This window comes from Thecamonas trahens (assembly GCF_000142905.1).
Source record: "Thecamonas trahens ATCC 50062 unplaced genomic scaffold supercont1.1, whole genome shotgun sequence".
Classification (NCBI taxonomy): domain Eukaryota; order Apusomonadida; family Apusomonadidae; genus Thecamonas; species Thecamonas trahens.
In genome coordinates this window covers 239992-253954 of record NW_013657679.1, presented here as the reverse complement: position 1 = coordinate 253954, position 13963 = coordinate 239992, and the positions used below count along the sequence as shown (strand labels likewise).

The 13963-nt window shown below is 65.6% G+C and overlaps 4 protein-coding genes across 4 annotated transcripts; 2 read left to right on the top strand and 2 right to left on the bottom strand.

Moving 5' to 3' along the window:
• Positions 1-1137: 1137 nt before the first annotated feature.
• Positions 1138-3341, top strand: AMSG_00120 (uncharacterized protein; the record flags this gene model as incomplete). The annotated part of the gene is made up of 2 exons (XM_013907528.1): positions 1138-3305; positions 3329-3341. 2 exons carry the CDS (start codon positions 1138-1140, stop codon positions 3339-3341), a joined length of 2181 nt encoding a protein of 726 aa, XP_013762982.1.
• Positions 3342-3428: 87 nt separating this feature from the next.
• AMSG_00119 (serine/threonine protein kinase) lies at positions 3429-10097 on the bottom strand (the record flags this gene model as incomplete). Its single annotated transcript, XM_013907527.1, has 4 exons — positions 3429-3458; positions 3500-4046; positions 4364-4987; positions 5089-10097. The coding sequence occupies 4 exons, from the start codon at positions 10095-10097 to the stop codon at positions 3429-3431; spliced, it is 6210 nt and encodes a 2069-aa protein (XP_013762981.1).
• A 567-nt stretch (positions 10098-10664) lies between these two features.
• AMSG_00118 (palmitoyl-CoA oxidase) lies at positions 10665-12969 on the top strand. Its single transcript, XM_013907526.1, has one exon. The coding sequence runs from the start codon at positions 10747-10749 to the stop codon at positions 12937-12939; it is 2193 nt and encodes a 730-aa protein (XP_013762980.1). The 5' UTR covers positions 10665-10746; the 3' UTR covers positions 12940-12969.
• Positions 12970-13008: 39 nt separating this feature from the next.
• Positions 13009-13925, bottom strand: AMSG_00117 (uncharacterized protein; the record flags this gene model as incomplete). The annotated part of the gene is made up of 2 exons (XM_013907525.1): positions 13009-13221; positions 13248-13925. The coding sequence occupies 2 exons, from the start codon at positions 13923-13925 to the stop codon at positions 13009-13011; spliced, it is 891 nt and encodes a 296-aa protein (XP_013762979.1).
• Positions 13926-13963: the final 38 nt, after the last annotated feature.

Here is a 13963-nt window from a genome sequence, read left to right as displayed (position 1 = left end):
CTGGGCCTGGGCCTCAGAGACAAGGGACTCGATGGTCCGCGTAAACGAGAGATCGCGAGGCGAGGCCAGCGGATCTTCCGAAGAGGTCAACGAATGTTTGCCGTCTCCATCACTAGCACTCTCACCTACACGATTGGGCGTGAGAGGCGCACGGAGCAGTTCAAGCCGCTTCTGCTGCGCCTCGAGCTCGACCTGCTGACTCGCCAGTCGGGTCTCTGCAAGTTCGTTCCAGTCTGATGCATGCCTGCTTTCGCTCGCATCCTCAGCGCCTGTGTCTGCAATTGGGGCTGGGCCCGGGGCTGAAGCCCGAGCCGACCCCGGCGGCGACGCCGCCATCGCTGCCTCCAGCTCGGCGCGCTCGGCCACAAGCGCCTTGGCACGGGCTGAGAATGCCTCCTGCTTTTCGACTTCAGCACGGGCCGACGCGCCTGCGGCATCGCGGGCAGCGAGCGACGAGAGAAAGTCGAGGATCTCGCCCTCGGGTACAATGCGCTTGAGCGAGGCGAGCACATCGCCGAGCGCGGCAACGGTTGGCGAACCGCCGGCCTCGACGCTCGGCGGATAGATGTGCGGCGAGCGGACAGCAAGCGGCGAGGCTGAGGAAGGATGGGTAGCCTCCGGCTCACCCACCTGTGGGAGGCTCTGTTCGGCAATGTACGGCTCGGGCGTGGCCGCCGCCGCACCCGCAAGCCCACGCCGCGACGCCTGCCGCCCACCACCCCACCGCGGCAGCTCGCAGGCATGCGGAAGCGGGCGCCGCGACACAGACGCCGATGGAAACGGAACAGGCACACCATGTGCGTCGACAGCGGGCCGCGACATAAGGCCGGAAGGACAGGCGCGACGAGGAGTGTGCTGCCGAGCACTCGCCTGGCCGTTGATTCGATGCCGCCGCCGCTGGCGGGTTGGTTGCCGGCTCGCCGCGCATCTCGCCCCATTCAAACTTTCGCGCCACGCCCGTTCGCTGCCCGCAGCGTTCGAGTGAGCGGGCAACGGTGCCAACTTGCGCCCCGAGTCCGGCGCCAACGACGACGGCGGCGGCCGACGCAAACAGCAAACTCTGGTCTCGGGACCTCCACGCTAGAGCGCGTGTATATTCTATTGCGGCAGAAACGGGCGCTTGAAGAGGTGGTGAGCATGCGGGCCGCAAACCACAGCACAAGCACCAGGAGCGCGGCGAGCAGGGCCACCACCAGCGCGGCCGCCCCCACGGCGCGAGCCTTCCTCCTCTCTGCCGACATTGTGTACGAGCTGCACGGCACCGTGACGCTAGTCGGGCGGGCGTCGTCGGCAGATGTAAGCCTTGCGTCGCGCTCAGTCTCATCGAGGCACGCTGAGATCGTGGTGGAATCCGCGAACAGCGCGGGCGCGAGCGCGCTCGTCCGGGACCTCGGCTCGCGCAACGGTACCTTTGTCAACGACAAGCGCATCCACTTTGCCGAATACGAGCTTCGCGACGGAGACATTGTACGCTTCGGCTACGAGCCGCACTGCTATCTCTTCGCCCGCCCGCAGCGCGGGCCCGACGGCGAGCTCCTCCCTCCGCTCTTTGACGCCTCCGACTTTGAGCGCAGGCGCTCGTCGTACTGGGCGCAGCGATCAGCGACTCAGCATCCCGAGCCAGCTGGCGTCTCACCCAAGACCCGTCCGCCACTCGTCCTACCACCAACCTCGCCGGCAGTTGCGTTCTGGGCACAGCTTGGCGACTCGTCGCAGCCGCGTCGGCCGCCGCCGCCGCAGGCTGCCGATGCCTTCTTCGACTTTGCCTCAACAACACCAGCCGCACCCGCGCGCACAGCGCCTGATGCCCATCGCGCACGTGCTGAGAACCACGAGCTCTCCGGAGAGTCAGCCGCACCGACCGTCGCCACAGAGGGAGGCACCCCGCCGTCGTTCCGTGAAGTGTTCCGGCCGGCGGTGGCGGCTGCGATGGCTGCAGAGAGCAATGCGCCGCAGCTGTCCACCCATCCGTTCGCCGCCCTCGCCACACCGTCTTCGCTATCTGCAGAATCCTGCAACTCGAGTGACTCCCAGCCGCTCGGCCCTATTGTCCACGGTCCGAGCTCTCCCGAGTGGTCCAGTAGAGGCAGTGCGGCCAAGTCAGCAGATGGTGACGACAAAGCCAGGTACGAGCCATCTCAAGCCGTAGTCGTCCTCGTGTCGAACAATGAGGCCGCGAGTAGTCTGGGCTCAAGCGATTCACCGGAGCCATCGCCGACCCGCTCACTCACGGCATCGCCGTCGTCGTCTTCTTCTTCTTCTTCTTCTTCCGCGGCGTCGTCCGAAGCCTCGTCTTCGCCGAACAGGTGCCAGCTCGGCGAGACAGCAGCGTCGGATGATGGCTTGGCACTGCTGCCGTCCGAGGCGAGTGGCGACGAATTCCGGATCGTGAGCGTTGAAAGCGAAGCTGAGTATCTCGACTCGCCTTTGCCCATGGACGAGAGCGGCGCGCCTGTGTACGGGCTTGGCCGGCATCCCACATTTACCTCGATACCTGACATTGTTTCACTCCACTCTGAGTCGCTCCACTTCGAATCGCTCAACACCTCAAGCGACTCGCTGGCAGAGCCGTCGGTCAACCGGCCGGTCGTCCCGGCACGAAACCAGCAGAGAGGCCAACGGCTGCCGCGACGCGAGGCGGCGACGCAAACGGTAGCAGGTGTGGCGGAGCACGCGACGCGGATCCAGGCCGCCGACAACTCTGAGCTGGTCGAGTACGTAGCAGTGTTGCAGCAGCAGGTCAAGGTCGCCCGGGCCGAAGTAGTGGCACGCGACCACGAACTTGCCCAGCTCCGCGGCCACGACTGGGTGGTGGCGCTGGAGAGGCAAAAGGCGCAACTGGCGGCGACAGAGGCGCAGCTGGTCCGCTATGAGGCGAGCTGGGTCGAGGCACCAACCGTGGCGGCGCTGCTTGAACGGCTGGAGCGTGGGCCGGAGCGGTGGACGGCACTGCGGACTCAGCTCGAGCTGGCGCATGCACAGATCGACGTGCTCTCGGCCCAGCTCGAGGCGACACAGGCAGCAATGCAGGGCCACGGGCAGCCGGGCAGCAACGCGCTGCTCGCTGAGCTCCAGGCTCAGGTCGCCACCCTCAGTGCTGAAAACGAGGCGCTGGCACAATCAGCATCGTTTGCCGCGGCGTCACGCAACAGCATCCAGCACCTCCACGACAAGCTTGCCCAGCTCGAAGCTGACGGTGCAGTTGAGACCGTGACCGAGCAGGCTCAAACCATTGCCGAGCTGCGGGCGCGAACAGCGTTTCTCGAGGCCGAAAACGCGGCGTTGCGCGGACGCAAGCAGCCAAAGTTTGATGCCCGTGCCTTTCAAGCCTGGCGTGCTAGCCAGGCCAGGCCTGTTGGTGCTAGTGGCGACGGGCGCGCTTGACTGCGCGCTCGAGCTCTCCTCGGCCGTCGTCGGCTGCCTCGGAGCTAACAACTGCAGCGTAGGCCGAGACCAGGCTGGAGGTAGGAAGGGGCGTGATGGCAGCCGCAGCGGCAACCATGGCTTCGTGCGCAACGGGGCGGAGGGTAGAGGCAGCGGCGTCAGAGCCGGCCTCCGCGAGCAGCGTCGAGGCCGCCGCCGCCGAGGCTACCGACTCGCGGAACGCGGGATCAGTAGTGTTCAACGCAAGGTGGGCAACAAGGTAGCGAACGAGGGTCTGCTCAAGCGGACCCATGGCCACAAAGGTGGCGCGGGTTTCCTGCGCCGACTGCGAGCCGTCAAAGAGCGAAGCAAGAAAGGCGTAGATGGTGGGGAGGGCGACGTCCCAGCCTTGCGGCGGTGTGCCTGCCGGCCGCGGGCCACGTGGATCTAGCGGATCGCGCTCGACGTTGAGCTTGGCAGCAACGGTGAGGATCGCCCGCGTAAACCGTTGCACAGTGGCAACATCCGAGAGTATGGTAGGGAAGCGCGAGTGCCACTCGACGAGGTGGTCTTGCAGCACAGCGCTGACGGGCCCACTCACCGGGTCGAGCTGAGCGAGAACAGTGTCGACAAGTGCAAATGACGACCCAGGAGCAGCTGGTGGAGGTGAGCAACGCGGCGAGCTGGGCTCCCCTCGCGGCGGGCTGGGCTCCCCTCGCGGCGGGCTGGGCTCCCCTCGCGGTGGGTGGGCACTAACCGTGTTGGTGGTCGTGGGCACACTGCTGGCGTCCGAGTCGACGGCCGCAGTGGTGACGGCCGGCTCGAGGCGTATGGAAGGCGGCGGCAGGGTGCGACGCCGCTTGCGCGACGGCCTCGTGGCCGACATAGGGGTGTATGTTACAGCTACAGCAGTGATTGGGGTGGTGAGGTGTTGCCACAGTGGCTGTCGGTGGGAGGGGTAGAGGTGGGGGAAGAGTCTCCGTCGGGCCGGCTGGGTGACGACGGGTGCCGCCGGCCATGGGCCAGCTGGTCGAGCGAGGTCTTGAACGAGACAAGCAGCGGGCTCGCCGAGTCGCCTAGGCCTGCATCAGCAAGATGCTGGTAGGTGCGGAGGGCAAACTTGAACATGCGACGGTTGGACGAGTGCTGAAAGGCGGCGTTGACGAGGGCGAGAAGGAGGTCATCGCGAGCGCAGACGGCAGGAAAGGTGGCGGCAAGGAGGGCGCAGAGGCGGGCCGAGCACTGGACAAGCCACGAGTGGTTGCAAAAGTGCTCAAAGACACGAATGAGGGCCTTGACTACCGCAAGTGCGGCAAGAAGGTCGCGGAGAGCGTCGCGCTGGCCTGGGTCGAGGAATGCGACGACAGCGGCAGGGTGCGACGACGGCGAGCGGCATGGTGAGGAGGTCGACGACGAGCGCCGCTTGAGGAAGGACGGGACAAAGGAGAGGAAGGCCGAAGAGAAGGACGATGACGATGGCGGCGTGACGTCGCCAGCCGGCCAGTTGGAAGCCGGGCCCCAGGTCATCATGCGGACAACGGCGTCGACGCCTGCCTGGACGTGGGCCGGGTCGGAGGAGGAGAGCATCATTTGAGCAAAGAACACATGGTCGTAGACGTCCGGGCTCGGATGACTCGCGAGAGATTCCGGCGCGGCGGGTACCGGCGGGGTGAGGATGCGGGTCTGGAACATGTGGGCGCCAACAACAACCATATGGAGCGGGACAACCGCGTCGCGGGTTTCGTCGGGAGGCGGCGCAGCGGCGGCATGAGCGGGTCAAGCGAGGCGAGTGGGAAGGCAATGTCGTCGAGAAGGACGACAACAACAGTGAGGACGTCGGCAACAGCAGGCTGGAGAAGCTGGATGTCGACGACGCGGGCAAGAATGCGGATGAGCTCCTCGTAGTCTGTGCGGTCAAGGAGCGAGAGGCGCTGGAGGTGTGGCCCGGTGACGGCGAGGAGGCCAAGGAGCGAGCGGACGGTGTGGACCAGCGCGGTGCGCTGCGCACCCGGCGATGGTAGAGAAGCATGGCAGCAGGCGTAGTCGACGATAGCAGCGCCCCCGGCAAGAACCTCGCGGACGTTAGCCACAAGCCAGGTGTCGAGCCAGGCAATGGAGCCCTTGTGAAGAAGGTCAATGAGACGCGAGAGGGCAGCAAGGGCGGCGTCGACAAGGTCAAAGTCGAGCGAGTCGACAGCGGCGAGCGCGTTAAAGGCCGTCCAGACGTCACCGGTGGCAGTCTCGACAAGGGCGCGCCCTGCACTCGAGTCAAGCGCAGAGGCCGGGACGGCGGCAATGAGACGGAGTGCGGCGAGCGATACAGCCGCCGCTGGCCAGTAGTTGGCGAGGAGGGCGAGGGCGACAGAGAGGACATCTTCAAACTCGACGAGGACAGGTGTAGACGGCGTGTAAAGGCGGAGAGCGCCGACAAGGCGGTCGGCAGCGGCAACGATGACGGCGTGCGGGGCGGCGGCGGCCTTGGCGGCGGCAAGGACGGCGAGGCAGCGCTCCATGACGACAGTGTCGGCGATGAGCGTGGTCGAGTCGGCAAAGCCCGAGAGTGGCGGCGGCTCGAGGACAAGGGCGAGGGACGCTGCAAGGTCGGCCGCTGGCGGGCGAGCGTCTGGATGCGGCGACCAGCAGGCCTGAAAGAGCGAAGTAAGGGCCGGCGGGATGTCGGCATGGAAAATGCCGGGTGGCTCGTTCGGGCGGGTGAAGCGCGACGAGAGCGAGGAGAGCTCGTCGTAGGGCCGGATGGGCCGGCCAACGTCTCGGTGCGAGTTGGAGAGGAGAAGCCAAGCAATGCAGCCAAACGCCCAGATGTCGGCAGCAAGCGAGGTCGCCGCTGCCGTGCCCTTGAGGACTTCGGGCGGGGCGTAGGCGAGGTCGACACGGTGGGCAAGTTCCGGAATGCGCTCGCCCGAGGCGGCGACGGCCTCGAGAGCTGCGGCCTCGAGAGCGGCCTGGCCGTGATCGGTGAGCATGACCGTGGCATTGAGCTGAGTGAGGACCACGTTGGACGGCGTGAGCGAGCCGTGCGGGAGGCTCAGCTGCGAGTGCAGGTAGACGAGCGCCTGCGCAAGCTGGTAGAGGACGCGGACAATCTCGGACGGAGCGTCCATGAGGTTGCCGACCCGGCGAGAGAGAGCCTCGGTGAGAACGGTTCCCTTGATGCGCTCGCGAATGAGGCGGACGCGTGACGGAGCAGTCTCGCGCGGATCGAGCTGGATGCCCATGAGAGAGACAACGTACGGGTGTGCGGCAGCGTGGATGGTGCAGAGAAGGCGGGTGGCGCCGTCGAGGGCACCAACGGCCACGTCCTTGATGGCAACATCGGCGCCGAGGCAGAGGCCGCGAGCGCCGGAGCGGAGGCCAGTCTCGGAAGCAGCGCCGAGCTCGGGTGCGAGGCGGTCCGAGACAACAATGGCAGGTGAGTCGAGCGGGAAGATGTTGCAGCCCGAGTCAAGGGTGGCTGCCGAGCCAAGCGAGGCGCCGAGTCGGACGAGTGAAGCATCGGACGACGACGACGAGAGAGTGCGGCCAAGCGACGAGGTGGGCTGGGCGAGGGCAAGTGTGGCGAGGCCCGACTCGGGGTGCGAGGGAGTGGGTGCCATGGTGAGGGTGGTGTTGTCGTCGACAGCGAGGGTGCCATTGCTCTCGACAAGAGGCGGCGGATGAGGCGTCGTTTCGATCCAGCCCGAGTTGCTGAGTGACGCCGTGAGCGTGAGGGTGGCAGTGCGGAGTGGGGCGGTGGGAATAGAGTTGGACGTGAGGGTGAGGTTGGCACTGGTACCGAGATGCCGGGCGGTAGCGTCGACGTAGTCGGGAGGCGCGGGCGGCGTGTGTGGATTGAGAAGAGCATCGACAGTGGCGCGAGACGGCGGCGGGAGGTGTACGTCAGCAATGCATGCCTGGAGGAGGGCAGCAAGCGTGAGGGTGGAGAGCGAGTGCGGCTGGTCGGGAAGAACACGGAGGAGGAAGCGCTCGTTGGTCAACTCGTCAAGGAGGAGCAGGGCGTCGAGCTCGGGGTGGACAACGACAGCGGCGGAGGACGAGGCAAAGACCGCGAGCGGGTTGGCATCCTGGCAGAGGACAAAGCGATGAAGTGAGGGCGAGCGGACAACAACAAGCGCAGCAGGGATCCAGGCTGCACGCTCAAGTGAGGCGCGCGACGGATGGGTAAGAAGCTCAAGTGAGGCATCCGGGATGGGAAGGACGGTGAGGTGGAGGAGGGTGGGGCGCGCGGGAAGAACGAGCGAGGCTGCGGCATCAAATGAGGCAGCGTCGACAAGCGAGTGGTGCGGGAGTGAGGCCCACGAGGCTTGGCCGCGGGCAAGGAGGAGAAGACGGAGATCAGAAGAGGTTGTGAGCAGGGCAGGGCAGGGCTCCAGGTCGAGCCAGGACGCCGAGGCCGAGAGCGTCAGGAGATGGGCAGCGAAGGAAGTGTCGTTGTAGAGTGCGGCAACGTGGAGGGCCGAGGCAAGTGGCGGCGGCGCCGAAAGGGCAACGAGCGAGTGCACAAGGTCGGGTGAGGCGGCGGCGAGGAGGGCCTTGATGGAGTAGAGGTCAGCATTCTGGATGGCCTCGACAAAGGCAACTTCACGGGCAAGGGCGTCGAGAAGCTCAAGGATGGCAACAAAGGAGAGGCGGGCAGATGGCTCGTGCGGAATGAGAGTGTGGGAGAGGAGGGTGGAGAGAGTGGCCGGCCAGGTGGGAAAGGCGATGTCGCCGGGGAGAGCGTAGCAGTTGGCAAGACGGGCCTGGCGGGAGGGCCGCATTTCGGCGACGACTTCCCAGAGGAGAGTGCCAAAGGACCAGACGTCCGAGTGCATGTCGTTCGCGTGGCCTAGGAGCGCCTCCGGCGCCATGTATGCCGGAGTGCCGACATGAGAGTGTTCTGCGCCAGCGTCGATGTTGGCCTGAAGGACGGCAAGGCCAAAATCAGCCAGCTTGCAGCCGCCGCCGAGGCCCTCGAGGAGGACGTTCGCAGGCTTGAGGTCACGGTGGACCATGCCGCAGCCATGAAGAAAAGCCATGCCCTTTGCAACAGCAATTACAGCACGGATCTTGGCAGACCATGAGGGAAAGGGTGGGACGCCACGGGCGCCGTAGATGCGGGCGTTGAGGTCGCCAAAGACAAGCAGCTCTGTCAGGATGACCAGCTGGGTCTCCTCGACAATGGCGGCGACAAAGCGGACACAGTTGGGATGGGCCATTCGCGAGACGGCAGCGAGCTCCTTGAGAAAGATCTTGTGAGTTGACGGAGCGCGGGCGTCGGCCTTGAGAATCTTGACAGCGACAGGCTGGGCAAGATAGTGGCCAGCGCGGACAACGGAGAACTGGCCTTCGCCGAGCGGAGGGTCCGACGCGAGTGTGACAGCCGCCCAAGACGTGGCAAGAAAGGCGCACGGTGGAGCGGGGTGGGGCGCGAGCGCTGCTGGAGCTCGGCGGAGGCGAGCGCGGAGGCCAACGAGAAGGCCCCAAACCTCGTTGGACGCCGCAAGCTGAGGCGGCGTGAGGCCAGTCGAGTTAGGCGCGTCAAGAAGGGCGAGGCAGCGGTGCGGGGAGTTGTCAGGATCCAGCAGGTGGAGCAGGTCGACGAGCGACTGCGGCGAGGCAACGGCGGCGGCGATGTGGAGGACGTTGTCACCTGAAGAGAGGCCAACAAAGGCGTGAAGGTCAAGCGCATGGTGGGTGACAAGGAGGTCAAAGAGCCAAGCAGCTCCAGCGGCGAGTGCGGGACGGACGAGGCTGGCAAGAATGTCCGGAGCGTCATCAAGAGAAGCGCTCGCGAGCGGAAGGAGAAGGTCTGTGAGGAGCGGTGGACGCGAGGCGGCAATGGCGGCTGAAGCGAGGTGAAGGATGGCGGCAGAACGGAGGGAGGACGTCGTCTGGCCTTCGATAAACCGCGACGCAAGGGAGTGGAGGACGGGAAGGTTTGCCCCGGAGGAGATGGCAAAGAGGACCAGATCTAGGTCGAGGGTCGGGTTGAGGGTGGCGAGTGCAGCAGACGGCGACGCGAGCGGCGGTAACGCCGCGGCGGTGTCGTAGGGTGGAGCAGGCGCAACAGTAAAGTAGCGATCGAGGATGAGGTCGAGGACGATGACGTTGGCGAGTCCGCCCGAGAGGATGGCCCGAAGACGGGTGTGAAAGACCGAGTAGCCGCACAGTTTGCAGGAGAGCGGGTCGGAAGAGTTGACATACGAGCAGAGGCAGGTCCATGGCAGCGGGGCAGCCTGGCAGAGTTGGCACCAGGGCGACGGCGGCGAGTCGCGGGAGGAGGCGACAAGGTCGAGCTCTGTCTCACAGACGGGGCAAGATGTGAGGTGCGGCGGAGGCGAGGCGCGGGTACGCAAAAGAGCGGCGGCCGCGGCATCTGCGGAGATCTGCGCAAGGCGGGAGGTGGAGGTGGGCGAGGGGAGCGGCCGGGCCGGCAGGTGTTCTGGACCGGCGGCGGCAGCGAGCTGCTCGATGGAGAGGAAGCAGGAGAGCGAGAACGAGTCGCCAGTATCCTCAAAGATGCGCTTGAGCGAGTCGAGATGGAGGTGAGAGTCTGGGTTTGCAAGCTCGAGGAGGGCAAAGGAGATGTGCGCCCCGTGGCTCTCAAAGGCGGGAATGAGGTCGGCAAGAGCGGCGATGTGTTCTCCCGAGGCGCTGGGAGTGGCACGGGCGGCGGCGACAAGCGAAGCAGCCGAGGCTGTGAGCGCTTGGAGGCCCGGACTCGTCAACGACATGGTGTTTCTGTGTGTGGCCTGGTATTATGGTCAAGGGGGAGAGAGGGCTGCTTGCTTGGCGAGGAGCCGTCGGTGGAAGGCAAGGAGGGTGGCAAAGACTCGGGCGCCTGCCGAGCGGACGGCAGCAGCGGAAGCAGCGAGCTCGGCGAGGGTAGGCGGCGTCGCCAACAATGGCGACGGCGGCCCCGATTCTGCAGAACATCGAGGCCGGCGATTAAGCTCGATGAGAGAGCGAAGCGATCGAGCAAGGGCATGAGCGTGGGCAAAGGCAGATGCTGTCGATGCGCGGAGTGGAGGCGCGAGCGGCGTGGTGATTCGCGAGGCGGGGAACGAGGACGAGGTTGACGGGAGGAGGGAAGGCGACGGTGACGCGGTCGGAGACGGCGGAGGTGGAGGTGGGCTGATCATGATAGCGGTGGAGGGGAGGAAATGAGCAGATGATGATGGAGAGGGAAGAAGATGAGATGGGGAGGGGGAGTTTTTGGCTGTGGCATTGATGCGGGTGGGGAGGACACAGGTGTGAGTGAGTGACAGGAGGGTGGAAGGGGGGGGGGGGGGGGGGGGGCCGGGCGGGCGAGGGGGGAGCGACATACTCGACTTATTGCACTGTAGCCCCCGCGCGTGTGCACGACTGTAGACTAGACTGACTATGACTTCGTTCCAGGACATCTCCCCGGATGTGGCGCCCGCGCTGCTGCCGGCGTACCGCGAGCTGCTGCCGGCGACAGCCGAGGAGGCTGCGGCGAATCCGTCAGCAGAGTCGCTCGACCTGGCTGCGGAGCGGGCTCGGTCATGGCTGCCTGTGGAAGAGCTGACGGCGATTCTGGAGGGCGGCGAGGACAAGGTAGCGGCGAAGCAGGCGGCACGCAAGATCCTGGAAGACTCGGGGCTGGCTGCGCTCAAGGCTGGCCTGCCCAAGTACTACGTGCCGCGCGCCGAGGCTGTGGCCAACGCACATGCGCGACAGGCGGCGCTGCTGGAAGCTGCCGAGGGTGCCGGGCTGGATGTGACAGATCCCAAGGTGCTGTACGCACTTCGCGAGCACGTCCACGACGAGCTGCCGACGGACCTCCAGTGGGTCATGTTCTCTCCCAACATCGGAGTGCTCTTTGACGAGGAGCAGGTGGCCAAATGGAAGCCGGCTGCAGACTCGTACGCGATTCTCGGCGCGTACGCCCAGACCGAGCTCGGGCACGGCTCCAACGTCCGCGGGCTGCAGACGACGGCAACGTATGATCCGGAAACGGACGAGTTTGTGATCGAGACGCCAGACCTGGCGGCGCTCAAGTGGTGGCCAGGAACGCTCGGCAAGACCGCCAACTACGCCGTGGTCTACGCGCGGCTGCTGTTGAACGGGACTGACCACGGCATTCACAACTTTCTGGTTCCGCTCCGCGACCGCGAGACCCACGAGCTTCTCCCGGGAGTATACACCGGCGACATCGGGCCGAAGCTCGGGTACAACATGCAGGACAACGGGTGGGCCGTTTTTAACAAGGTCCGTATCCCTCGTGAAAACATGGCGATGAAGTACGCACGAGTGACGCGCGAGGGCGAGTACGAGCCGGCACGCGGAGCATCGCGCAAGCTCCTCTACTCGTCGATGCTCGGGGTGCGGGCTTTTATTGTGGCGTCGTCGGGAACCGAGCTCTCTGCGGCGGTCACGATTGCGCTGCGGTATTCTGCGGTGCGGCGGCAGGGATTTAAGGACGGGTCCGACTCTGATGAGTATGCCGTGATCGAGTACCCGCTCCAGCAGTTCCGGCTCTTCCCGCTCCTGGCGGCTAGCTATGTCTTCAAGTTTATGGGGGCGACCATCCACGAGCTCCACGAGGAGCTGCTTACGGCGATCGAGGACAATTCGAGTCTCGCGGTGCTGCCGGACTTGCACGCGACATCGTCCGGGCTCAAGGCTGTGTGCTCGACCATCAAGGCTGCTGGGATTGAGGAGTGCCGGCTGGCGTGCGGCGGGCATGGGTATCTGCGTGCGTCGGGCTTTCCGGACCTCTACACCCACGGCGTGCACCACAACACGGTGGAAGGCGACAACTACATGATCACCGGGCAGACGACTAAGTACCTACTTAAGGTCTTTACTGCTGCGGCAACGGCCGGGTCTCCGGACAAGGCGCGCGAGGTGCTAGACTCGCTCTCGGCACGTTTTCAGTACCTGGGCGAGGCGCTGGCGCTGGCCGCCGACAAGCCCAGCCCGCGTGCGAGTGCAGCGACGACTAGCGAGTGGCGGAGGCCCGAGACGCTCGAGACCGCGTTTGGACACCGCGCCGCGTTCAAGCTCGCATCGCTGGCGAGCCAGCTGCGAAAGGCAGTGGCCAGCGACGGGGTCTCGCAGGCGGAGGCGTGGCGGGTGGCCCTCATCGAGGTCAACCAGGTGGCGTGGGCGCACTCGATGTTTGTGCTTGTGCAGAACTACTTTGCGCGTGTGGCCGAGCTCAAGACGGATGCGGCGGTGGCAAGCATTCTCCGCGACCTCGGCGCGCTCTTTGCGCTCCACCAGATGGAGACCCACATCGGTGACTGGCTGGAGGATGGGTACGTGAGCGCAGAGCAAGCCGGGCTGGTTCGGGGTGCAGTCCGCGAGCTCCTTGTCGAGCTTCGACCGCACACCATCCGGCTTGTGGACGCCTTTGACCACTCGGACGAGAAGCTCGGCTCGGTGCTTGGGCGGTTTGACGGCGACGTGTACCGTGCACTCTTTGTGGCATCGTCATACTCGACGCTCAACAAGGACGAGCCGAGCAAGGTGTGGAAGGCGACGCTCAAGGACATGATGGATGCTGGCGCGCGCCGGGTCGGCCCCGGCATGCTGGCATCGTCGCTGTGAGGCCAATGTAACCAATAAAGGTACTGTGGTGCCTCCACCCAACAACCTACTAGAGCAGAGCGCAGACGGCTACCTGTGACCTGGCGTCTGTTGCTGGGCGAGGGCGATGCAGCCGAGAACGCCAACGAGGACGAGACTCATGAGGCCGTGGACGAGGAAGCGGGTGGCGAGGGCAGTGGCAGCCAGCTCGTAGGCGATGGCGGTAAGGGCGAGGGCGGCGGCAGAGAGATGCGGAACAGCGGGATGCGGGCGTGGGGCGTGGGAGACAGGATCAAGCTCAAACTTGGGGGGGTGGCGAGCGGGGTGACAAGCAGAAACAACGCGCCCTGGTGGCTTACCACTGTCGTGGCGAGCTCAGCCTCGGGAGTGGCGAGGAGCGTGGCGGCGGAAGAGGCATTCCAATTGACGATGGAGCAGCCGCTTCGGCGGACGCGGGCCGCCAAATCCGACGAGAGGGCGAGCCAGCGGACAGGGCTGGGGTCTGCAGCGTCGTCGACGACGCGGGCGACGAGCGAGATGGCAAGCGTGCCGACAAGGGCCACGCTTGTTGCCAGCTCGGTATCGACAAAGGCATAGGGTGCGTCGTGGAGGAGTAGAACAAGTACACTCGCGTAGTATGAGAGGATGAGGGCGCGAGCAGGAGCAACGAGTGGGGAGACCGCCGTCAGAGTGTGCGCGGCGAGGCCAGTCCAGAGAGCAAGCGGGGCGACGATGGCGACGGAGGCAGCAAGCGGCGAGGGTGCAGCGATGACAACAAGGAGGCCGGCGTAGGCAGCGATAGCAGAGAGTGTGAGTACCAAGCCGCGGGCCAGACGCGAGGTTGGGGGAGGTGACGACAGACTCAGCGCAGCTGCTATTGTAATGGCGAGAATGAGTTGTGGCCAGACGAGCGGCGGGCCGACAAGGTGGAGGCAAGCTGCCTGGGTGAGAGCCACTCCAGCAGTGGTGGCGGCGACTGCGGGACGCCTTAGAGTGACTAGCGTCATGAGCAGAGAGAAGAGGGTGGGGAGGGGAGGGGAAGGGA

Excerpts from the sequence above, each read along its gene's own strand:
- AMSG_00118 (XM_013907526.1), top strand. The coding sequence starts at position 10,747 with ATGACTTCGTTCCAGGACATCTCCCCGGATGTGGCGCCCGCGCTGCTG.